Raw genomic sequence first — 26,686 nt, 5'->3', positions numbered from 1 at the left:
TGCAATGGAGACGATTCTCAGCAAAGGGCGCATACCGAAAAATCTTCACGTCGATCAAGGAAAAGAATTTTATAATACTGACTTTAAGGCTTTGATGAAAAAGTATAATATACACTTGTATTCTACATTTAGTAATTTGAAAGCATCAATTTGTGAGCGCTTCAATCGTACACTTAAGAATAAAATGTGGATTCAATTTAGTTTTCGCGGAAACTGGAAATGGATCGATATTCTCGATACATTAATTATAAAATATAATGATACATTACATCGTACGATAAAAATGAAACCGAAAGATGTGAACACTGCGAATGAAAAACGCCTGTTGCGTAATGTATACAATAGATCAGAAGTTGGAAACCAAGCAAAATTTAAAATCGGTGATAAAGTACGCATAAGTAAATTTAAGAATGTATTCGAAAAAGGTTATACACCAAACTGGACAACGGAAATATTTACAATATATCGAGTTAGAAAAACTAATCCAGTTACTTATAATATAAAAGATCATCAAGATGAACCCATCGCAGGTAGTTTCTATGAGCAAGAGCTGCTTCGAGCAAAATATCCCGACATATATCTTATTGAAAAAGTATTGAAGAAACGTGGTAGTCAGTTGTTTGTAAAATGGCTAGGTTTCGACAAAACACACAATAGTTGGATAAGTAAAAATGATTTGTAAACAATAAAGATGGAAAATTCAAAAGTCTGATTGATTTTTACGACCTTTCCCCAACTCCGCATGAAAAGCAGATTAAAGAAAAAGAATGACAGATTTTCACAAAAAATTTTTATTTTACATAAATTACAACATATATTTACAAATTTACAAGTTTTTGAGGAAAAGTCCTCTCGCACAAAATTTTTTTTATTTCATATCAATGTTGAGAACAAGTTCTCACTCTCACAATTTTTTTTTTTTCGCTTTCAATGTACAAATATTCTCGCAATCTCTAACATTCACAAGCACACATTCGTATTTACAATGATCTATGCCTCCATAGCTTCTGGAAATTCGGGAATATTGTAATGGCCCCATGGTAACGTGTCTACCGTTCCAGGTATAACATAACGCTTGTCATCGTGTGGACTTAGAGCAATTTTTGTCTCCGTGATGGTATAGACATTGTGTAATGTCGAGCGAATTGAAGATTGAGAACGCTTCATTTCGATCTGCTCATTGAGACATTTCACGTAATCTTCGAATGTTATGGTCCTCGCCACAACATTACTTTTTACTCCTTTTGCTTTTTTAACATCGTTCTCACCCTCAACTCGCGTCGCATACATCTTCGATCTAAGTCTAACGAATTCGGTCATTATGGCCCCATTGTTCTCATCTTTCATGAGACCCGGGACCTTTTTGTTGACTAGCGGTATACCATAAACGTTGTCATGGGGATAGTCACTGGTGTCATATTTGTCGAGATTACATTTCATGTCCTCGTACACATCTTCACATTCAATGTGGTAAATTAAACTATCAGTATCCGTATACATGACTTTACATTTATTTTGATACGACGGCATCATGAACTCGTGATGGAATTCATATAAACAAGTTTTTGAAATATCTAAAATAGACATGCCAACATATATCGGTTTATTGAATTTGACTTGTAGATTTCGCAACTCTACAGCGATTAAATTTTCCGCAAAAATACTTCGACTGTGAAAGTTAGGTTTAGCAATCATAGCCTCTGCTCCGTATCGACCTGCCCATTCCGTTAACAGTTTAACTTGGACGTGACTACGAACATCCTCCATGGTTTTTCCAAACACGGCATTATTCATTAATTTGAATAGATTTTTTTCAAAATCATTTTTCGCACGTGTACGAAACTGTGTATTCAAATCAATGTATGTTTTGAGCCAGGAAGATTGCTTAAACTTCAAGACTCTATGAATTTTAGTGATTGTCAAACCATGTTTCAAACACTGCTGCAATGCACGATAGTGGATGACATATCGTTTTTTCGCATTCACCGTGGCAAGAAGCTTCTCTTGCTTCGCGCCCGGAGGTTTGTCATGCGTTGGACAAAATGGCAAATCACTATGTGCATCGTGCAAGTGTTTCGGATATTCCAGATCAACCTCAAGAATATAGCCAATTTCAGATTCAAATGGATGAGACTCGATGTTGAAGTTGGCAATGTCTTCAATCCATTCGAAATCTGCATACGGCAGTGGTTGACTCATTGCCCAACCATACAAATTGTTCACATCAAAATACATCAAGTATGACGATGGAATAGATGGGTCATACGAGTTCATGTACTTGTTATTGGCACGGGCATGTCTTTTGGAGCATTGACTAAGACCACCTCGGATACCTCTCTCCACAAACAATACCATGTCGATGTCTGTGAGCAATTCAAACTTTACTTTTGTATATTTCATCATGGCATCCCAGGTATATCCGGGGAGAGTGTAGTAAAACGCAGGGTCAAGACCATAACTTTTCAGGCAAGTATCGCGAAAATTCTCAAAGATATCGGCTAATAGTAATACGTCAGTCTTCAAGTATAAATCGCTGTATTCGCCGAGCGTTCGCGTTGAAAATCGTTCCCACACATTTTTCGCATGTGCATACTCCTTCTCGGAAACTGTTGAATCAGTTAAAGAGCTGTAAAATGCTTCCCGCGGTGGAAGCTCCGTTTCATCCAACTTTTCGAAACTGTCAATATACTCGTACGGGAAGACACCTTTCCGTGTTAATAAATGAAAATGGTCTACATCTTGGAATTGCGACTTTAACGTCGCGAGTTTATCTACAGTTAAAAAGGATGCTAATTTGTCTAGGCTCGTATTGAGAAATCTGAGCGAGTCAATGAAACGCAATTTTATATTTTTCCGCGTGTCTTTGCCTGTTTGAACCGTTTTCGAGAAGGAGATGTACTTTTCTTTTGTTATTGGGAGCAAGTCGATTTTCCCCGCGAACGCAGTTGCTACTTCTTTAATTATAAAATGTGCATCATAACCGGATAAATTGTGGAAAACTATTGGCATGAAAAACGAATTCTGATAGTTTAAATTACAATTTGAATGAGCCGGACCTCTGAATTGCCCTGTCAAGTGGCAATGATCGCGAACACGCTCGTCACCCTCGACAAAAGGTTTCTCACAAATATGGCACTCTTTTTCTTCCCGAAATTTCCTCCACTCTTGCGGAGACAATTCTTTCATCGGAACGTTCGTAAGAAGAATCTTTTCTACGCGCAAAGCTAATTGTTTAAGTTCTTCTACGAACCATTCCACGCAGTCCTCACCTCGGCGTTCGTGGTATCCCGAAAGCGAATCATCGTAGGAGCACTTTACATAATATCCAACGCTGAAGACGCGATGATGTTGGCTCTTATTTTTCTCCCTTTCTTCAGCGCTGGTCTTCTCCAAGATGCATTCGAGGTCGGCGTATACCACGAACGGGAGACGCTCCTTCCGATTGGCATTGGTAAACTCCAACCATTTGTCGTTCTCAGCTGGTAGTCGAACGGCACAATCGTTGATAACGCCACAATCCACCTCATGGAACTGCAGCTTATCAATGGTTGGGAAGTAATGAAGGCATCTATAACAATAAAAAATTTCAAATATTTACAGTATATTATCATAATCGTAAAGAAATGTATACAGTTGTATATTAAAAATACTTACCGATCACAGATGTATTTCTTGTGCCCATCAGAATTGAGCTGTGAGTTGACGAGCCGGGATAAATTCTTGATCCACGCGAAGTGTCCAATTCCACATCCCGACACGTCTTCGATGTAAAGCAAGTTGAAGTGTCGCTCTTTCTTCTCCTTGCTCACGCGGACTGGTAGAATGACTTCCTCCTTCTCGCTATAGACATTGATTGAGAGATTATTCATCTTCTCAAATTTCCCAATCTGGTCCAACGTCATAGGGAAGTTGATGCCTTGGAAGTTGAATATCGTTGAATAATGCGGGTAAGAGGATGTGCGATCGCTGTTTTTTTCTGCTGGATAAAGTGCAGCAGTCATAGCCCATCCAAAACACGCATTATCCGCCGATTTCACATTTACCACCGCTCTTTTCAACTGTATACGTTTCGCCAATGAAACGTGACATCCCGCCCGCAAAGCGTTGTACTTGTTGATGTTCACAGTTAAATTTGTTATTGATGTTAATGTCCAGCCACTGTCACTCTCCTGGAACTCCTCGAGCGATCTCAGAGTCGGCTCCACGACTCGCTTCCGATACCACTCACTCAAGTCCGATGTTGTGAAAAGTTCAACATTTCCCGTGTTGACACTTTTATTTGCCCGCTTATCGCCCACGGTAAACTCTCCGTTAAACGAAGTGTTCACTTTTATACTATTATATTTGCAAATATGAGCCTGCACTTGTTCTTCAACAAGCTCATACGCATCCAATAGAAACTTTCGTGGGTCGATATGATCACGATTAATCACAGCACCGGTTGACAAGCGATTTTCAAATGCGCTGTCAATTTCACGCCATGTTAATCCATGATCATTTAATCCTCCGCCCCAATGTATGAAGCGTTGGCGTGTTGCCTGCTTCAAACATTCGAGACGCAAGATTTGCGAAGTGACCGAGTGGTGATATCCCAGTCGCGGTCGTTTCGATCGAACTTGCTCCTCCAGCGATTCGATAAGGGTATCACACTGGTGTTCCCACACCAAAAATTGCTCCAACGTCCGCAGAAGAGTTGCTTGCATACGCAGCAATTGCTCGGTAGCGATGTCGACGGTGAGAGACATGATGCGCTGAACGAAATTTGACTCGAAATGTAACTGTTACGTCGTCTCAACAGAGTCTGAACCTTCCTCAAAATTGTTTCATTTTATATACGCGTTTTTTCGTTTCTGAGGTGGGGATGAGTAGGAGGGAGGAAAAATCTTGACTTTTCTGGAAACTCGAATGTGGTACCCAGGATCTAATCGAGGAAGTGCGGTTGACTTCAAAAATCCCTTCTTGCGCCTTTTGAGAAATGCCTCTGCAGGTTAAAAATGTGCAACACCGGACACATAAATCTGTCATTGAGCGAGTGCATCTCTGTAAAGATTTCTAGTCCAATGTGAACATTTTTTTTTTCTCGGAAAACATTCTTCTAAACATCTCTCAAGTCAAAAGTTGGAGGGAAGGGCAGGTGCATTTTTAAAGAAATCTCATCACCATCTCACGAATGTAAAAATATGTAATATGGGACACATAAATTTCTCATTAGGGGTCTCCGTCACGGATTCCAATAATTGAGAGCACTTTTCTTCTCAACTGACTTTTCTTAAAACTCCGCAGGAAACATAAATCAGTCATTCGAGGGGGGAGGGGGGGGGGGGGGGCGGGGGCATCCACGAGTTCTTTTTATTCCTGAAAATATACTTTGTCTATGCAATGCCGCAAACAGGACCGCTGCATCCCCTCTCCCCCTCTTTGTTACCCTGAGAACCTCCACACACCATGCAGCCCCCGCAATGCGCTTCCCCGTTGTCGCACTCCCCCTAAGAGCCCATCGGTTAAAACTGGTTTTGAAAACAGAAATCTTGTCGGAACTTGCACCATCTCAAGAATACAAAATACGTAACACCGGACACATAAATTTGTCATTAGTGTGACATGTAAACATCTTTCGTCACGGAGTCCGATAATTAAGATCATCTTCGGCAAGAGCACTTTAAAAAGAAAATTCCGTTCAATCTGATATACCAGAAACATAAATCAGTCATTGGAGGGTGTAAAAAAATCTTTTGTCTCTTCAAAGTGCCGCCGCACCCCCGCTGTGCGAGAACCTTCCCCCTCCACATACCATGCAGCCCCGCAACGGTCCCCGCGCTCCCCCGTCCCCGCTCCCCCCTGAGATCCCTGAGTTAGAACTGGTATAGCCTTACTACTCACTCGTTTTCGAAAGATATCGCAAAATTTTTACAAATCCTCGCTACGATAGCTCAACGAGTACTGAGGACTGTTCGAATGCTCTCGCTAACGGCGTCGTGGAAGGGGTAGTAGGAGAGGTGCCCGAAATTTTCGTGGCGCGACGACAAAGGACAACACAACACTCCAGCAAAAACACAACACAATAATACGACAAATCTCGAAATTTCCTAAATATGTTCGAGAAGTATACGAGTGAATTTTCAACAGGAGCGACAGAGACGAAAGACAGAATAATATAATCCTCAATTTGACGGTTATCATATGATCGGTACTAATTTGAATTTACGCAATAATGCTAGAATAGATTTCGAAATAATTTCTCACTAATTTTTAGATAAAGTGAATTTTAATATCGGAAATTTTCCTCAGAAAGGGCCCCACGTTGGGCGCCAAAAATTTGTAACGCTTTTTCCCAGGTAAGCGACAAATTATCCCAATTCCTTTGCTATTGGGCGCCAGCCGAAGTATTCTCCTCGACAAATTTTTATAGATCTTAAACAAAAGAAATAGGCTCGAGAATTGACCGGACTAGCTTTAGATATTCTCGGTAGAGGGGCGTGAGCCTTCTAGAGGAAAATAATTACGGGAATGCAGAGCTGGGATTACAAATACAATTTATTAGAAAACAAAATAAGAAACAAAGATAATATTATAAATTTCCCAAATTTTTCGGTTGATAATTCCGTCATATAATATTTGATTAACAACTGTCACTTCTGGAGAATATCTGTTCTCGAATATAATTCAAACGATAATATCTCACAATTTACAATACGAAATTAAGGCGTAGCCTACGAAATGACGATACACTGGTTCTCGGTGATAGAACACGAAATTACGATAATTCTTAACCTAGGACTCTGATCCGGATGTAAATCTTTAATTTAACGAATTCCTCTCGGCAATTCTATTAATTCCGCAACGATAAGAAATTTACTATTGATGACCAAATAAATCAAAAAGGACGTTAGAATTCAATTCACTCGTGCGACAAAGTAACCATTCGATATCGTTCAGTTTTCCGATATTTCACCGATTTTAACTTGCTCGCAAAATAATACAAAACGAGATAAAATTATGAACGAGACAACGGCTCACCACAATGGTTTCAGAAATTGTAACTCCGGCAATTATCTTCGGAATTACGATTTGATTTCGGGGCGTTGGCTTCTCGAAGGTAAAAGATGAGGCTCAAGAGAATGCGTCCTTCCTCGTTGTGGTCCGGATTTCGAGTAACGAGATCGATTCGAAATTTCTATAACGCGGTAGTATGGGACCTAACCCCCCACCCTTAGCCTCCTCGTTTGATCGCTGTTAACGGATTCTTCGAGAATCTTCGCGAATAATTTCGCCCTCATTATTTCAAATTGTCGACGTTCGAGAATTCGTTGTTGACAATATCGATGTTGGATCTCGGTGCTGATAGACGCACCGCGAGTTCGACGGTTCGGGGTGAGGGCTTTGAGTTAGCATTCCACCGCTCGATGTTTTGAATCTCGTACTCGATGACCAACGAGATCTACGATGAAATGACGGACGATCTTCTATATTTGAACTGCCCAATTCTCTGCTCTCGCTTCTTCCTTGATTTTACTAAACTCATCGCTCGCCCATGAAATGTTTAAATGTGAAACAAAAAAAAGGAATAAAAAATTAGAATTCATAATTTTGGTTTCTTTATCGCTTGAGACTTTTAAGGAGTATTCGTTCGAGAGGAATTCTGACAACGTCGAAAAACGCCTTCCCCTGAGCCATTTTTGAGGAATTATACATTTTTAAGTGACGAGCAGAATTGCCACGTTACAATATATTTCGTGATATGACGTATGGTGTGTTGTTAAATGAATGAGGTTATAAAGATCGCGTTTGACAGTTCTCTGTAGTACAAGTATATATCTATATATTTCCGTGATGTAAAAGAAAGATCGCGAATGTAACAGTTTTCACCGACTATTTAAAAGCAGGACAATGTTTAGTGAAAATGGTGAAAAAAGTAAAGATGAAAAAAAGCGAAATAGAGGTCGAAATCCAAGATTGTGTTTTCAACAGTTAAAGTTTCATACGCAGAAGACTGCCAGTCAGAAGACCGAAATAAAATTTTGGTTCCTTCCGGATAGAGATTTCTTGAGTTGGTCCGTATTCTGAATTTTTGGATCAACAAAAATTTTTGGATCCGCAAAGAAAATGAAGAAAGATAGAGTGCGGGTGAGTATACTTGCAGGCTCCGGTGACAATGCTTTTAAGTAAGTAGAATAATTTTTCAATATAATAGTAATTTTCTGATTACAGAATCTTTTATCTCCAGTGCTAATGAAATGTGGAAGCGGTCTGTTGCTGTTCCTTTTCATTTTTGGTTGTGAAGACTGTCGCAATGGTCCAAGTCCACGGGTTCCTAAAGTGTCAGAACTTGTTACGGACCAGCAAATCTGAGATAAAGGTATCAAAATTTGATCCTCAATCAGAATATAAACCACAAGCCCTATAAACTCGTTCAGTTTAATAGTATAGATGAAGATGAAATTGCAATAAAATTTTTTTTTTATTACAGTGGAAGCGGTGTTTCCTGATAAAACTCTTTTGATTCAAATGGACACGGTGTGATTTTTCCATGACCTCAGTATTTCTTCTAAATATAATGTTTTTTTCACGATTTGTGAAAGCTTTTCTTAATTGTGTTGTTGAAATTATTTACAGTTGGTTTTATAATTTTTTTTACATACCATTATGTTTTTAATTTTTTTCATTCGTCATCCGATGTACTCGTCACTTGCATTTATTTGACAACGTTTTGTTTATTTGAACACCAAACGTTTTTCATACATTACCAGGATTTAGCAGATTCATTTTTTTTATTCATTACGTTTGAAATGGTTTTTTTATAACCTTTAGGAATGAATTGCTCATTTGAAGCAAGTTTTAGAACTTTCTCAAGTTCCGGATACTTCCCGTAAGAATGAATTTTTCACGTTCTATTTGAATTTTTTTTTCCTTTACAAAATAATTCCAGATTTTTATTTTTTTTAATGTTTTTTCATGATTTGTGAAAGCTTTTCTTAATTGTTTTATTCAAACACAGTTGGTTTCGTAATTAATTTTACATACCATTATGTTAAAAATTTTGTTTATTCGTCATCCGATGTACTCGTCCCTTTTGCATTTATTTGACAACCTTTTGTTCCTTTGAACCAAATGTTTTTCATACATTACCAAGATTTAACAGATTCTTTTTTTTCATTCATTACGTTTGAAATAGTTTTTTTTTATAACCTTTAGTAATAATTTTTATAACCTTTAGTAATGAATTGCTCATTATTGAAGCAAGTTTCCAGAGAATAGATCGAACAACTTCTTATAAATCATCGTGCATTTATTTTTTGGACTACACGAGTAACACGTCGGGTTTCACTCAGTCGAGGTTACATAGAACATAAATGTACTTGTCTCCAATTTTTTTACAGCACTCATGCTGTTTTCAACAATCACCCCGCGGAACTACATCTACCGGGCTATCAATATTGTGGACCTGGTACGAAATTGATCAAACGTCCAGCGCGTTTATACCAGGTGATCCTGGTATAAACGCGCTGGACGCTGCTTGTAAAGAACACGATATCGCATATTCAAAAAATCGTGAAAACTTGGAAGCACGACATCTGGCGGATAAAATTTTGGCTGAACAAGCCTGGCAACATGTAACCTCGAAAGACGCAAGTCTTGGTGAAAGAGCAAGTGCTTGGGCCGTGACAAACATTATGAAGGCGAAAAAGAAATTTGGTCTAGGTATGAAAGGAGTGACGAAAAAGACCAAAAAAAGTGTTTGCCTGAAAAAAATCATCAGTGCTGCAAAGAAAGCCATGATTCGTAGTGGTGACCCCCGTGAAATCGTCATGTCAGCATTGAAAGGTGCGCGTGCCAGTGTTAAAGGTGTTAAAGTACGCACGCCTCGGGTTCTACCTGTGCCTCGCAAAATCGGCGGTTTATTGCCCTTCCTCGTACTCATCTTTGCCGGCCTTAGCGCCGTTGGTGCACTGTCTGGTGGAAGTGCTGCAATAGTCAAAGCTGTAAATGCTGCTCAAGCGGCTAAAAAGCAATTGGAGGAAAGTAAACGTCACAACCGAACACTCGAGGCTATCGCTTTGGGTAAAGGTTTACATCTAAAACCATACAAACAGGGTTTGGGTCTTTACCTCGGGACAAAAATCGTATAATCACGCTACCACATCAACCACTCACCGACATCGATCTGCTAAAGTATGCGAGAGCCATGAAAATTCGTAACTTTCGTGGCGTTTTCATGCGTGACACTTTATCTGAAAATGGACCACTCAAGCAAGAATCAGCAATCGTGAATTTGGATGAAAATGTGGGCCCTGGGACACACTGGGTTGCATATAAAAAGACTGCGCAACGAATCACATACTTTGATAGTTTCGGCAATCTCCCACCTCCACCCGAACTCATGAGATACTTCAATGTTGGTAGCGTGAAATACAATTATAAAAAGTATCAGGAATACGATACAATAATATGTGGACATTTATGTTTGAAATTTTTGTGTGGGCAACTAAATCGACGAGACAATTATGCACTATATAAATGAGGACTATGGAGCACAGTGCTTAGTTCTAAACCTGCGAGCATCATGGATGATAGTTTGACGATCACCATTACTGGATCATCCTGCATACTCGAGGCAGAATTTTTTCCACCCATCGAACTATCGCCCGACAAAAATTATACTCTTAGACCCGTCGAGCTGCTCACATTCAATTCGATTCCAAATATCGACATTTGTTGCAATGAATTTCACGTTGGAAATCATGTGGTGACCATTCCAACGGGCAGCTATGAAATTGAAGATATTGAAAAATATTTGAAAACTGAGTTGGCATCTAAAAACATACAAATTCAGCTGAAGCCGAATAATTATACGCTGCGCAGTGAAATTGAGTGCAATCAATCGATTGATTTTACATCCAAAAATTCAATTGGACCTTTGCTGGGTTTTACGTCGCGTCAATTGGAGCTCAATAAAAGACATGTGTCTGATCTACCCGTGTCCATTCTCAAAGTGAACGCCATTCGAGTCGAGTGTAACACAACCACGAGAAGTGCGTTATGAACTTAACGCCGTTGAAATCGATCGTAATAAGAATGTGGGAATCACTTCTCTTATGAAAGGATATACATCTCATTCGTCGGCGAGAAGTACAATGCTTGAGAACGCTGGTTGGGTCGATGTCGATGAGACGAAACCGATTGTGGACGCAGCAGGCAACTTTGACGTATGCATACCACTGAGTATGCTGCTGGGATTTGCTGAAGATTATCGAAAAATGGTGGTGAATGCAAAGCACGAATTGATTTTGACTAGATCACGTTCCGACGATAATGCCATAGTTCAACCAGCCGCTGAAGATTATAAAATTACATTACGAAAAATTGAATGGCTCGTTCCATACGTCACCGTGGCGGATAAACGGAAAATTCAATTGCTGAAATTCATCGCCAAAGATACCCCAATTCCAATGAGTTTTCGTACGTGGGAATTGTATGAATATCCAATGTTACCGGCGACATCGAAACACGTGTGTTCAGTCAAGACATCAACGCAGCTGGAAAAACCTCGATATGTGATCCTGGCATTCCAAACAGGACGAAAGAATAATAAGAGGCAAAATGCGAGTAATTTTGATCACTGCAACGTTACTGATGTAAAATTATACTTGAATTCACAATGTTATCCTTACGGTAATATGAATTTGAATATAGAACAAAATCAGTATGCAGTACTGTACGATATGTATACAAACTTTCAACCGATGTACTACAATACGGAGGCCGAACCATGGCTTACAAAAGCGGATTTTCTCAAATTTGCACCTCTCATTGTGATTGACTGCTCGAAGCAGAACGATTCTCTCAAGTCTGGACCTGTTGATGTGCGCCTCCAATTTGAAACAAGCACAAATATTCCAGCACAAACATGCGCATACTGCCTCATTCTACACGATCGCATCGTTGAATACAATCCTGTGAGTGGTGGGGTGAGAAAATTGGTATAAAACCGTACCATCAACTTCTTCGGCCAACAGTCATCATGGATTTTGTCATCGATCTACAAGGCTTCAAAGGACCCATCAATGAGTTTATACTCAAAGAAATTTCAATCATTCGTGAGGACGTGAAGAATGCTGAACCTCTCACTTTTTTCTTCGCACCACCGTATGCATGGGATTCTCTGCCGACAAAGTATAAAACGACAAACAAATGGCTGGAACGTAATTTTCATGGATTGCCATGGGATTTTGGTGTTATACCATACGATGCGGCAAGAGGAATAATTCAAACTATCTTACGCGGCGCTCATACCATCTTCGTAAAAGGCTGCGAAAAGTCTTTATGGCTGACGAACTTTTTGGATCTGTCAACGGAGATTTTCGATTTGGAGACTTTGGACTGCCCATCGTTGAAAAAACTGCCGAAAAGTCCATCGAAATGCGACCATCACCACCACACCAACGAATCGAAATTTAATTGTGCAACGAAGAATGTAAAATCTTTGCAAACTGGTTATACGTATATCATGCATCATGTAATAGAGGGATCTTGGAATAAACAAAACAATTTTTTCATAAATGTGTAATTTTATTTATACAATATTCCTCCTCCTCCTCCTCCTTCAACATACATTTCATCGGTGATTCAGATATATACATTTTTGTGTTGAGAATATTAGAAATCTCTTTGAGAAAATTCAATAGCGTTCCAATCACCACCGAGATATTTCATGTATAGTTGTCCACAATGAGCCGTTTCCAGAAGTTTCTCGAATACCGCTGGATTCTGATCGAATGCCTTGACAACTCGCGGTGGCAGGAATACGGTGAATTCATTCCTGATTTCGGCGACGTATCTTTTTCCCCATTTGGTATTTGCTGTCCTCACGTCTGAGACGCGATATTCTTCGTTGACTTGGAGTTCTTTCAGCTTCTTGGCAGGGAGATACTCTGACTTTGCGATGATATTGTTGATGGCGGAGAACTCCATTATGGATATAGTTTTCTGAGATTTTCTGTAAAGAGCAAGTCTTGACTCAACTTTACGAAGACGTTAAGTGATGCTTTTTTCTTCTGGACTCTGCTATTTGTAGTTTTTCCATCTATCCCTACCCCAAAACTGGATCATCCCCTTCCTTGAAGATGGTTGCAGATATAATTTATCCGTAAAGTCCCATAGATGTTTACAAGTCGTTCCATAATCGAGCACTTTTCACAATTTCTACGTCTGGGTCTAGCTGAATCAATATGAGTTCGCACCCAGGGTTGATTGAAATGATCGAAACACAATTGATATGATTGCACATCAGCATCACACTGCAAATACTTGGGTAAACGATCCCATAACGTAGGAAGAGAATTACTATAGTACTTTGAAAGCAAAGCCTTCGGCAATGACTCAAGTTCATTTTTCGTTAATGTCGATGGATCTTTTGCTGGATGGATAGCATACATACTAGCACACCTTTCCATCGCGACGTTTACCTTCAGAATAAGCGTTCGATGTGAAATTTTTTTTTTTTCTCGGAAAACATTCAAACAACTCTCAAGTCAAAAGTTCGGGGAAGGGCAGGTGCATTTTGAAAAAGAAATCTCGTCGGATCTTGCGCCGTCTCAGGAATGTAGAGATGTGTAACACTGGACATTTATCATTATACGTCGTGTGACGTGCAATTCTCGGAATAACAATATATTTTTTCAAAGATACAAGTCTCAAGTGAAAAGTCGGGGGAGGGGCATTTTCAAAAAGAAATCTCATGGAAACTGGCACCATCTCAGGAATGCAAAAATATGTAGGACACATAAATTTGTCATTAGAGTAGTGCTTTGGTCCGATAATTGAGATCATTTTCGAAAAGAGCAGGTCACTTTTTCAAAAGAAAATTCCGTTCAATGCAATCTGATGATCACACCGGAAACATAAATCAGTCATTCGAGGAGTGCGGCTTTTGTCGTCAAAGTGCCACCGCACCCCCGCTGTCCGAGAACCTTCCATCTCCACATACCATGCAGCCCCGCAACGGTCCCCGCGCTCCCCCGTCCCCGCTCCCCCCTGAGATCCCTGAGTTAGAACTGGTATAGCCTGTGACGGATTTTTCCAAGCCCTGAAAAATGCCACAAAAGTCTGGCTCTCTTTCCCGTCGAAAATCTAAGATGGAAATTTTAAGGTTGGGCGCCAGTCGCAAAGCGACTCGACGGCAAAGAGAGAGAGAGATGTAAAGTTGACCAGCTTGCGATCAGCGGGATGGGCGAGGTGACCTCGAGAATAATTAAAACACAAAAATTACGTTTGGAAATAATAATAACAAATTTAATCTGAAAGTCGAAAAATATAAGGAAAATGGTAAAGGAAATACACACGCTCGGGATAAGTTCCAGTCGCAAACAAATTTACATTATTTCGCTTAAGAAAAGAATTTACCCAAATTTAATTTATCGAAAGAATTAATGCGGGATCACGAAAATATAACGATCACGTGTCTCTACTGAACTACGGGGGAAGAATCGCGAACTCACACACTCAAAATTCTCGCACGCTCGAACACAAAATTGGTCGGGATCCTACATTCTCTACAATCTAAACCGAGCTCGAATTTATTCTCTCCGTGGATCTACTCACGGTCGAGAAAATAAATTTTAAGATGAAAACGAAATTGTCGATGTTTTATTCGCAATACTGAGCCCCCGATATTCGATTACTCAGTCGAGCTATCGAACGTTGTTCGCGTCAAATAATCCCGACCCAGTCACTCACACACGCACTCAATTACACAATTTCGCGACCCTTCAGCCCGGGAAACAACTTACGCCAATCGGGAACAATTATTTACCAAACGCGAAACTTGGAAACACGAAACACGAAAATTGGAGATCTCGAGTACGGCCACGATTACTCTTCGACACAAAATTTTACTTTAACTAACACGAAACGCTAAACGGGCGACCGCGGGAACAAAAATCAAAAGAGCCGACAAAGAAACGCGTGACAGAGTTGTCATCGTGACCAAATTTCTCTCAACACAAGAGAAGGACGGTAATTCTTTTAATTACACACGATCACGAAAAATATGACCCGGGAAAGATGTTCGAGGGCCCACCAACTAAACCAGAAAGTGAAAAGGAAGGAACTCACGGTGTTTCTTCCCATTTTCGCGACACGTCCTCTCTGCTCGATACTTCACGAGAATCTCCTCGAGAAACAGAACGTTACGCGTAACGAGGATTTTGTCTCCCGCCCCTCTCCTAATTTCGAATACTCCCGAAAATTATTGACAGGTCCGGCGCAATTACGAAATTGTCGACGGGAGAATCCGGCGGGTACGACGGCCCTGGCGTAACGATGGAAAAACAACCAAGTCCTCGATGCCAAACGAATATTTTCCAACTCGAATATTCTCGAGCCTTCCGTGAGATTTCCATTGCCTCGTCCTTGTATCAACAACAGAATGCGAAGTCCTTTCCCTCTCTCTCTCTATCTTTCCCGGGATCACTCACATGAAAAAATGTATACCAAGACGCAAATTAATAAAATATTAACAAAACTATCGCCCTAAGCAAGCCCTGTGAGATAATCATGTGGCCGAAGTATCGAGCAGGAGCTATGGGAGCGCTCTCCTTCCGATACTCTATGCTTTAGTGACGGTCAAAAATAAAAAACCGTCACAAGCCTTACTACTGACGTGCCGGACCTTTCACTGGACAGGCAAAAATCGGATAAGAAGGGCGGTAACGCGCCGCATAACGAGGATCGATCTCGTGAGATTTTCGTTCAGTATCGAGCGGGCGAGACGTATGATCCCGGGAGCAACTAATACCGTGAGTTATCCTGTCTTGTTCTTTTTCGTCAGTGGGCTCTCACTTATAATTTATATTCCTGAAAATTGTGGTCCTTAAGACCAGTTCTGTTTTCCTTTTTCTTTGTAAAACGGGGGAAAAAATCACGATCGATCCCGATATTAAAATTTAAACTTGAGAAAAACCGGGTCACGGCGGTGATTCCAACACGCGCCAATTTAGCCAGTAATATTTGTGCTCATGTTTCGATCTCGTGAACTTGATTTCCCGGGAAAGATTACTGTTTGGGATAATTGCGTGGCTGTCGCGAAAATCTCAAATTTGATTTAGTAATTGTTCGTTTAGTAAAAGTCGTGGAAAAAGGTCGGGAATATGTGTGAGAGAGTACGAGTGAAATAGAATGCGTGGCGGGGTTTCTTGCGTACGCAACGGGAGATAGCCCGGCCGAGTAACCGAATATCAGGGGCTCGGTGTTTTATTCACTCCCGAAAATTTCATTAAGAGCAAAATTCCATCTTGAACAAATTTCTGACAGCGAGTAGAATCGTGACAGAAAATACGGGCTCAGGATAGGTTATAGTGAATGTAGGTCCCCGATCGAGTGTGTGAATACGATGTGATTATGAATTCGTGACTTTTTCCCCGTCTTTCGGTACATGTCACGATTTTTCCTGGTGTATTCTCCTCGCGATAAATTTGTTATTTCTCATTTTCTTTTGTTAAACGTGATTAATGGCTCAGATCTTGTTAATATTTGTTAAAACTGATTTAAGAATGAGAAGCTGATAACTCTTCATTTCAATTGTGTGTCTTTGTCAATTATTCTCTGGACCACCGAGACCTTCCCGCTGCAAGCCATGCCGGCAAACTATCATTTTCCTCCGATCATACTGTGTCACTTCGGTGACTGACGCCCACGAGAATAAGACCTTTTTTCGAAATTATATAACAGTATGAGCGGGAGAATTTAATTTTTGTGACAAGTCGGGAAAATTTCGATCACAGTGTATATAAAAGTGCGGCAGGGTTCGTGATGGCTTTTTCTTGACACGCTGGTTTTTTCTTTAAATACTTGACGTCGAGCCGTTACGCGTCTCTTGTTAGGGTGACATGCCGCAGAAATAAAACTATTAATACAACAATTTGAAGTATAAATCAGTTCTTACCTGCACTATAGTCAATTTGTGAAGCAGGTTAGACTCAAGTTCTTTGATTTTTCGTTTATTGATCGTTACATCAGTTATTAATTTAGTTCTTTCAGTTTCCAGTTCATTCTTTTCGATCAAAATAACTCGGCCGAGCAACTGATCCTGTAAGCCTGATTAAAAAAAAGCAAAGCCAAAAATAAGGAGCAGTAAGGATATGGTATCGAACTGTTTAGTTATCTAAACATACCATTCATTGTTACAGTGAAATCGATTATGGAAGTGCGAGCAAAATTTTCGGGTGTATATGATGGGTTCGGTAATTTAGTTGTGATATATAATCTGAAATCCTTATTGACATCAACTTCTTTGTCGCCGAATTTCACCTGCGAAAATGTATTCAATGCATACATGAATAACATAACATGACATTTCATTTATGCTGATGGAAACAAACCTTAAACGAAGATCCAATTTTAATGAAATTCTTCTCCAGCAAATTGTTTAGAACCGGATCTAATGTCTCAGCAATATCCTCAATTAACACTGGCCGACCAATTGATACACAATCCTCGAGATGGTTTCTAAAGAATTTATGACTTAAAAAAGTCAGCTGCAATCATAAAAATGACCATACTTTGAGCTATGTGATTGTACATAACGTGCGTTTTTATATAAGAATTTCAATGTGAAATAGTGAATAGTCCAGTTTTGATCTATCTTAAAAAAAGAAGAAATAAATTCGAGAAGAATTTTTCTATCTTCGGTTCACTGAAATGAGTCTAGAGTCGCGGTAGCGACTCTGAGACAAGTACATTTATGTATGATGAGTGGCTTCCAGAGAGTCTTTACAGGAGCGAAGATGTTTTTCAGCTGTTTTCGATATCTTTTGAAATTTATTTCTTTAATGATTTAATAATTATAGTGTATCAGTGAATTCTGCAAGTTGACATATTTTTTTATTTTTTTTTTATCTTTCGATCGCGACCTCTACGAACTCTGTAGCTTAACGCATTGAAAAGATATTAATTATTTATTTTTTAATTTCATCAAAAAATGTTGCATTTTTTCGCACACATTTTTGATGTTTATTTGTTTTTTCTTTAGTGACAAATCTGGTGCCATAATACATTTTATATATCTATATATTTTTTTCTGATGCTATAATATAAATTATACATCTATATATCTATATATTTCCATGAATCTGTTCATGCTTCAAAAATTTGGAAAGTTCCCCGTGGTATTCAAAATTTAAGCTGTCAATTTCACGAAATGTTATCGAATCGTTGGGGGATAAAGGATATGTGAAATACCACATATTCGTTTTTCCAAGAAATCTGAATCACGTATTGTGGCCGAATCTTTTTTTTAATGTTCTTTTAGTATGTATGATGCTATCGAGTAAATCGTTGGATTGGGCTTTTTTTACTCGTGCTTATCGTTGGTGATAAGCATTGGAGTGAATTTAAGGAAGTTGAGGCTGTACAGTCATTTTTTTTACCCAAAAGTGATGACCTGTACCTTTCAAAAGTTAGGCCAGTTTACAGTTTGGCAATGTTGCATACACTTTAAAGAAAAGTTGGGGAAAATAAGACGAAAAACTGGTGAAAGCTCAGTCGAAAACACGAACAGTAACGATCCTAGCCTCAAAAAACTGCACGGAAAACAGATTATTATTAATATAATCTCAGCAAGTCTCCTAATAAATCTGAAAAATATTGACATTATTCGACAAGCCTTGCTCATGTTGCCCAAAAAATTTCATATTTTTAGCATCATTTTTAACGGAGATCAAGAGACTCGGTAGAGTCTCGGGACAAGTACATTGACAGCCCTGTCGTCTGCTGGCCCGAGGCTCTCGCCGAGACTATATTATCTCTGAATAAAACGATTCGCGGTGGTGGGGGTAAAATCGACATGTCATTTTCTTGAATTGCAAAGCTCAGGAGTTATGTCGCAATTTAAAAATTGAACTTTCAGCTTATTAAGAAATTCTCTTTCGATTGCGCCCAAAATCAGCATGATCGGTGGCGTAATTGCTGAGAAAAAACTTTGCACGGGCTCAAGATTATGCAAAAAGTACCAACACATTCACGCAGCTGACGTATCCGTATATGGGTTCAGACCGATACATACAAGGGCTTCTTGATGCCCATCATAACCAATCACCGGTGAGAATCTATCGGTCTCGACCAATCGCCGATGAGAAAGTTTCTGATAGTCCTCAATGTTTTCTTGTATACCGTCTGTTATCGTCTGTTATGTTATTATAAAGTGATTGCGATCGTAGCCCCGTGGATCAACGGTGCAAGATTTGCAAATTTCGTTTGAATAAATAAAACATTATTGGAAATAGCAGTGGATATAATCAATTTTATTTTTTTCATAAAAGAAGTTCCAATAAGTTTCGAGCCCAATTCACGACAATAATATCTATAATAAATAAAACCTCAAAAGTGGATTAATTGATCTCATACAGTGTACTGAGAGTGAGTAAAATGTTGAGAAGTGAAAACGTGAATAATGTGTCGTGAAAATTAAGAATTATCTGTTCTACTTCGTTATCGTAATATATACATAGATAGCAAATTTGCGAGATTTCGCGTCATGTTGACGTTTGAGGTTATGACCGCCGGAGTGCTGTTGCGTGCAGAGTGTAGAAAAATAAAAGTGGTTATTGAAAAGTGGAAGGAATCAATATTATTAATGACGTGACTAATTAGTGTTTAATAATAATAATAACAATGAGAAAAAAAACGTTCGTTCATCATAACCTCTAAAACGTTCTTTCCAAACAGAAATTCTATGTTGTGTAATTACATTAAAGAAAGAGGTGGATGGTTGTGTGTAAACGAATTCAAATAAATTTTAAAAAACTTTGGTCAAGTAATTCAATGTATTGTTGTCATAATTTCTTTCATTTAGTTTGGCTGTGTTCACCGGTCCCTTTTTTCCACCTCCTTAGCTTATTACAGTGTATTGTCATACCAATTTCTATTCGTTCTCCAGACAATACGAGAGATATTCGTATTTCTATTTCTTTATATTGATTTCAACAAGATAATTTGAAATTTATAACAAAAAGCCTTCATGATTGCTTGTTCATACACCCAAGTTTTGAAAAATCTTTGGGCCATGTAAATGCATAGATATATTCACTTGAGTTGTTACATGATAAATTTGGAAATTTATTTCAATAAGTCATTGGGTGCTTAATTTTCATGATATCAAAATTTGTATCTTCGAAATGCAATGAACACCTCTAAAGTTCGACAAAGTGATGAAGCGACATGTATATTGAATATTTCCAGACCATGTTTGCGATGGGGATTGTGGGTTGAAAAATTCACGTCTGTAAGTCTACACCTGATCATTTTTGGATGTGATCAAATATTTTGTCTGCGGATAACCACGGAGACATACAAAATTACAGCATTTTGCTTGCTTCAACATGCATCGTATCTGTCACTTTTTTATGTCATAATAAGTTTCAAAATTGTGGTTCAGGTAATTTTGAAGTGTTTTTCCCTATAGCACCAAAGTCTGTATAACTGGTACGTAGCAAGTACCTATGAACTTTGATATTTCTGTGAAATAGCAGGTATGCCAATCTTTTAACTTTTTGGTTCCGACTGGAATATATTAACGAAGATATTCATTACTAAAGTCTTCATCTACTTATTTCTGAATAGGTCTGAAATTACTGTCTTCAGAAACTAATGCACAGATACATGAAACAATTTTGATTTCTGTTCTCTTTCAATTGCGCTGTCTTTTTTCTTTTTAACTATGGCTCTGCTCTTTCCGATCCTTGTTTTGACTCCATCGGTTTGCAGCGGATCGATGCATATTATTAATTGGTTGCCTAATATGTGTCCTATGATTTTCTACTATTTTTCATGCTGATTGTGGTAACGTGATTCAAGAGGTTTCCAATTATGATCATCAATCGCACATTTTGTACAACAGATTCTCAAAACAGTTTCTGGTCTTGATATAAGTGTAGTTATTCTTTTTCCACCTGGTCTGTCGAGTAATAAATTTTGAAACTTGTTCCAAAAAGTCTTTGGATGCTTTTTTTGCTGATAATATGAAAAGTTGAATCTTCGGAATGCGGTAGGCAAACACAAATATTGACAACAATACTTATGAAATGACGTGTATGTTGAGTATTCCTATTCTGCAAACTGCAAATGTGGAATTATTGGTGAAAACATTCATTACGATAAGTGTACAGTTGCTCAGTTTTCGATGCGATTAAGTATAATACCTGCCAACATCATGGAAACCTACAGAATTTCTGAATGTTATGTGCGCTATGTGATTTTAATGTAACATCATGACTTCTAACAACTTTCCACTCTAATACTATAGATTTGGATCATTGAAATACAGCAAAAATCTGCAAACTATAAAATTTATATACTGTGCCATTCATTTTATTTTTTGACTCGCACCGTAACATAAATATCAAGTGAAAAATTCATTACAAAAGTCCTCAGTTGCTCATTTATGGATGGATTTGAAATTGCTGTCTTCCAAACTCATTGCGCAGATACATTGAATCGCAGCAGATACCTGCGAACTTGGAAATTTCTGTGGATGAGTATATGTGCTAAGTATCACCCCCTATCTTTGATTATGGTAATATGTAATGGAACTTTGTTCAGTAAGTTTTAAAGTATTTCTTTTCAAATAGTATTAAAGTTTGTATTACTGCGGTATGGAGCGAATACCTTCAAACTTTGATATTTTTGTGTCGCAGTATGTGTGCCAATCATTTTAATTGTTTACTCCAACCGTAACATGTAATTTCAAAAATTCATCACAAAAGTTTTCAGCTTTACTAATTATCTTAATTTTCCTTTTTCTAAATTCTATGCTAAATTTCTGAATTTCCTAATTTATTTCTAAATTATCCTGAAATGAAATTGTTTTCCTCCACAAGCAATGCAGGTACCTTAAATGTCTTTGAATTCCGTTGCTCTGTTGAATCAAGTACGCTCAGTTTTTTTTACTTCGTTGAATTCTGACATAATAAATGTTTCCGGGTGCCTTTTTTCTGCAACTATCAAACTGTAGATAATTGGATCTCCGCGGCCACTTGCAAACTTTGGAAATATATTTCATCGGGGGCATGTTTTGGATGACACGAAAATGTCTAGATTCAGAATTCAAAAACGACATTTAAAAATGGCCAATTCTGTTGTATTCGTTGTGTCTTGAATTTGATCTATCTTTTTTCTTTTCCTTTCTTTTCACTAACGTTATAAGCCGGAAATCATATCTCAGCCCGCAACACGCATTGCTACATGCTCTTGAGTTTCCAATGGACAAAACATATTAGAAGACAAGGAGAAAAATCACCAAAGTCCAAGAACAAACCTCTATCGAAATATTTCCAGTACAATTTTGACGAAATTTAGGTCTTTTTTCGTGGAAACCAACGTTATAAGCCGAAAATCATATCACGACCTACAACCTGCTTTTCACCGTGCTCTTTGGTTCCTAATTGACAAAACATATTAGAGTACAAGGGAAAAAATCGCCAAAGTCCAAGGAGAGCCCTGTGACGAAATATTTTCAGTACAATTTGGATGAAAAATAGGTCTTTTTTCGTAGAAACCAATGTTATAAGCCGAAAATCATATCTCGGCCTCCAACCCGCTTTCCATCGTGCTCTTTGGTTCCTAATTGACAAAACATATTAAGGTACAAGGAAAAAAATCGCCAAAGTCCAAGAACAGACCTGTGACGAAATATGTCCAGTACAATTTTCACGAAAAATACGTCTTTTTTCGTGAAAACCAACGTTATAAGACGAAAATCATAAATAATTCATAGAAATTTAAACTAAAATTCTATAGTCAACTGAACATAAATAAGGAACTTTTGAGAAAAAAGACGTGATATCAAACCATAAACTTCCCCTAGGAAAAAAAAGGTTGGGACAAGTACATTGATGGTCCCTCGTTTGCTGATAATTCCATCCATGAAAAAAACTTTAAAACAAAATTTTTATAAAAAATGGGCAAAAAAATTATTTTATAAAAAAAATACAGAACAATTCGAAAAAAATTTCACAAATCTTGAAAAAGCATTATCTTTAAAAAAAAACTAAACTGTATCTATTTTTTAAAGTGTTAAAAGAATCAAATAACAAGTAAAAAATAAAAACCGAAAAATCGCGTTTGAAATCATTTTGGAAACCGATGCCTCATTCTTCTTATTTGATTCGAAGGGCTAAATCAATTTTAAAAAATTCCATCTAATTTACGTGCAGCATTAAAATTTATTATATCAATTCGAGGCCAAGTATTTTCTAATAAATTGAAAAAAGTTACCATTTGAGTTATGTGCAGCATTAAAATTTATGATATCAATCAAAGGACAAGTAATTTATGAGTAACTCCAAATTTCAACATTATGGAACTGTTTTAAGAAGCTTTTAAATCCAAAAAAATCACATGCAAGCTAGTCATTTCTTACTCTATGGTGGCCAGAGACAATCGATTCCCCTCTGACTTTCAGGAGCTACTGATATTATTCACAATATTCGACGTCGATTGGATCGATAGAAATTATGTTTAAATATGAGTTAAAAGTACTTGTCCGGCCCATCACTTTTCATTTAAATCAAATAAAAATCAATCATAGAAAAACGAAACTGTACGGGAGAATCCGGTTAAAAATTTATTGAAATGCGATTTAGGTTAGTTATGCCGAATGAAATTCGTTCGGTGGAAGAAGTGAGAAGTAAAAACTGCCGTCATAGCAATACAAACTGGGGAGTTATTTTGGAAGCTTCAACATATTTTATGTGCAAAATGTTTTTTATTTATCGATGCACAATAACATCTTTTATATATTACAGGACAATTTGTTTCCATTCTTATTAAATTAGTGCAATTAAGAGAAAATTACTTGAAGATAACTCTCTAAATTCCCTCTGCATGAATATTTGTGCTCCAACAGTTCTAAAAAAGCCCTGATTTTTATTTAAATATAATAAGTTTAATGGAAAGTGATGGGCCGGACAAGTACTTTTAACTCATATTTAAACATAATTTCTATCGATCCAATCGACGTCGAATATTGTGAATAATATCAGTAGCTCCTGAAAGTCAGAGGGGAATCGATTGTCTCTGCCACCATAGAGTAAGAAATGACTAGCTTGCATGTGATTTTTTTGGATTTAAAAGCTTCTTAAAACAGTTCCATAATGTTGAAATTTGGAGTTACTCATAAATTACTTGTCCTTTGATTGATATCATAAATTTTAATGCTGCACATAACTCAAATGGTAACTTTTTTCAATTTATTAGAAAATACTTGGCCTCGAATTGATATAATAAATTTTAATGCTGCACGTAAATTAGATGGAATTTTTTAAAATTGATTTAGCCCTTCGAATCAAATAAGAAGAATGAGGCATCGGTTTCCAAAATGATTTCAAACGCGATTTTTCGGTTTTTATTTTTTACTTGTTATTTGATTCTTTTAACACTTTAAAAAATAGATACAGTTTAGTTTTTTTTTAAAGATAATGCTTTTTCAAGATTTGTGAAATTTTTTTCGAATTGTTCTGTATTTTTTTTATAAAATAATTTTTTTGCCCATTTTTTATAAAAATTTTGTTTTAAAGTTTTTTTCATGGATGGTATCACTGAATGTGTCTTGACTTCCATAAGATTACATGTTATTTGGCCCAAATTGTTATTGATTTTTTTCAGCAATGACGCTCCTAACTATCTGAAAATTTAACTGATTTTTTTTTTACACTTCACTTTATAAGATGCAATCGGTTTAAAAGCGGTGACATCATTTTCATTCTAATGCCTCAACTTCCTTAAGTGAAGAATGCGCCAAATGTACATTCGTACATTCTTAATTTTTTGTATGAGCAAAGCTTGTAGGAAAAAAATAATTACGCGCGTCATCGTACGAGGTTAGAATGATGTGTCGGTTCATACGCAGTAGAGAAACGATCTCGACCCCTATTCACCAAGAGCACAAGCAAAATACATCTCTCGTCGGTGGCTTTATAGTTTTCGATTTCTAGGACGACGGCTCCGAAGTTTTTGATGTCCAGGTCCTTGGCTCCATGGTTTTTTATGTCTAAGCCGACGGTTCCATGGTTTTTGATGTCCAGATCGACGGCTCCATAGTTTTCGATGTCTAGGTCGACGACTGCAAGGTTTTCGACATTAAAGTCGGCGCCTCCATAGTTTTCGATGTCCAGATATATTTCTTCATGGTTTTCGATGTCTAGGTATATTTGTTTTCCACTGTTTCCTTTATCCAGGTCGACGGCTCTATAGTTTTTAATGTCTAGGTATACTTCTCCATGTTTTTCGATGTCTAGGTATATTTCTCCATGGTTTTTCATGTCCAGGTATAGTTCTCCATAGTTTTCGCTATCCCGGTCGACGGTTCCATAATTTTCCATGTCTAGCTATGTTTCTCTACGATTTGCGATGTCTAGGTTGACAGATCCATGGTTTTCGAAGTTTGGATCGATAGCTCTATAGTTTTCGATGTCTGGATATATTTCATCATAGTTATCGATATCCTGATCGAAGACTCCATGGTCTTCAATAACAGGGGAGATTTCAAGAATTGGAACCCAGAATACGTGAATAAATATCATCGGACACTGATAACCATGAAACTGTCAATCTAGCCACTGGAACCTAATAAAACATGATACGAGATGAAAAAGATAATGAAACATGGAAACGTCCTCTCAAACATCGAAAAACAATGACAATAACAGTGTTAACATGGTAATCATTGAGAGATTGTTCTTGGCCCCATAAACTATGGCGACCTAAATATTGAAAACTATGGAGCCGTTGACCTCGACATCGAAAGCCGTAGAGAAATATACCTAGACATCAAAAACTCTTGAGAAATATACCTGGACATCGAAAACTATGGAGCCATCCCCCTGTACTCCTGTTTATTCTTATTGAACTGATTCAGGATTGGTGGGCTTGAAGACGCTGTTGCAATAAAAGTAGCGCTGCAGCACTACAAGAAAACTTAATCGCACGGAATGCACCCTAGTTCGGAATAAATTTTCAAATAAAATGTATTGTATATGATATAAATATTGAATCGAAATGGAAATGTATAGAATTGAATTGAATATTGTAGATGGGTATATTTGTTGAATATATCTATTTTTACAATAATTCAATTTAACACATTACATTTTTGATTCTTTATTCAATTCTCATGGAAAACATTTTATTTAATAACAAATGAAGAAATTATATTCGTCTACGATATTTGTTTGATTATATTCTTAGATTTCAATTCCCGACACATTTCATTTTCGTTTCAATTGTTATATCATATGGAAAACATTTTATTCAAAAATTCACGAGAAATTGGTTTTTAAATATCCTTTAAAATTTTAAAGGATATTTAAATAAATAAAAAAATCCATGCCTCTGCATCTTTGTCATGGCGACAATTTTCATCAGCTCTCCAAAATTGAATATTATCAGATTTGTAGATGATCATTATCATTGTCATTATTCTATTTTATCAAAAATTGTATAGATTCCATTGAAAAATATAAATAAAATAACCCAAGATAGGAGTGACGAATAAGATCAAGGACTACAAAAATATCTACCGAAGATGCAAACGCATTGTATGGAAAAACACTAAGAAGAAAGTTTAATTCTAGTCAAGGACTCGACGCATTGAGAAAATTTCTGGTGGTCTGAAAAGAAAATGATGATAGAGATCTTG

General features: G+C 37.6%; 1 protein-coding gene across 1 annotated transcript in view; it reads right to left on the bottom strand.

The window, feature by feature from the left end:
• LOC122411365 (dynein axonemal heavy chain 5-like) overlaps positions 1-26,686 on the bottom strand; it is a 169,866-nt gene that overhangs the window by 133,370 nt on the left and 9,810 nt on the right. Inside the window, exons 2-4 of the mRNA XM_043420113.1 lie at positions 17,376-17,531; positions 17,169-17,304; positions 16,940-17,091 (exon numbers count right to left, since the gene is read on the bottom strand). Coding sequence (XP_043276048.1) covers positions 16,940-17,091; positions 17,169-17,304; positions 17,376-17,531 — 444 coding nt within the window. The remainder of the gene's footprint in view (positions 1-16,939; positions 17,092-17,168; positions 17,305-17,375; positions 17,532-26,686) is intronic.

The sequence above is a fragment of the Venturia canescens genome, chromosome 5, assembly GCF_019457755.1.
Source record: "Venturia canescens isolate UGA chromosome 5, ASM1945775v1, whole genome shotgun sequence".
Taxonomy (NCBI): domain Eukaryota; kingdom Metazoa; phylum Arthropoda; class Insecta; order Hymenoptera; family Ichneumonidae; genus Venturia; species Venturia canescens.
The sequence above is the reverse complement of the archived record's forward strand: the minus strand, read 5'-3'. Positions and strand labels throughout refer to the sequence as shown.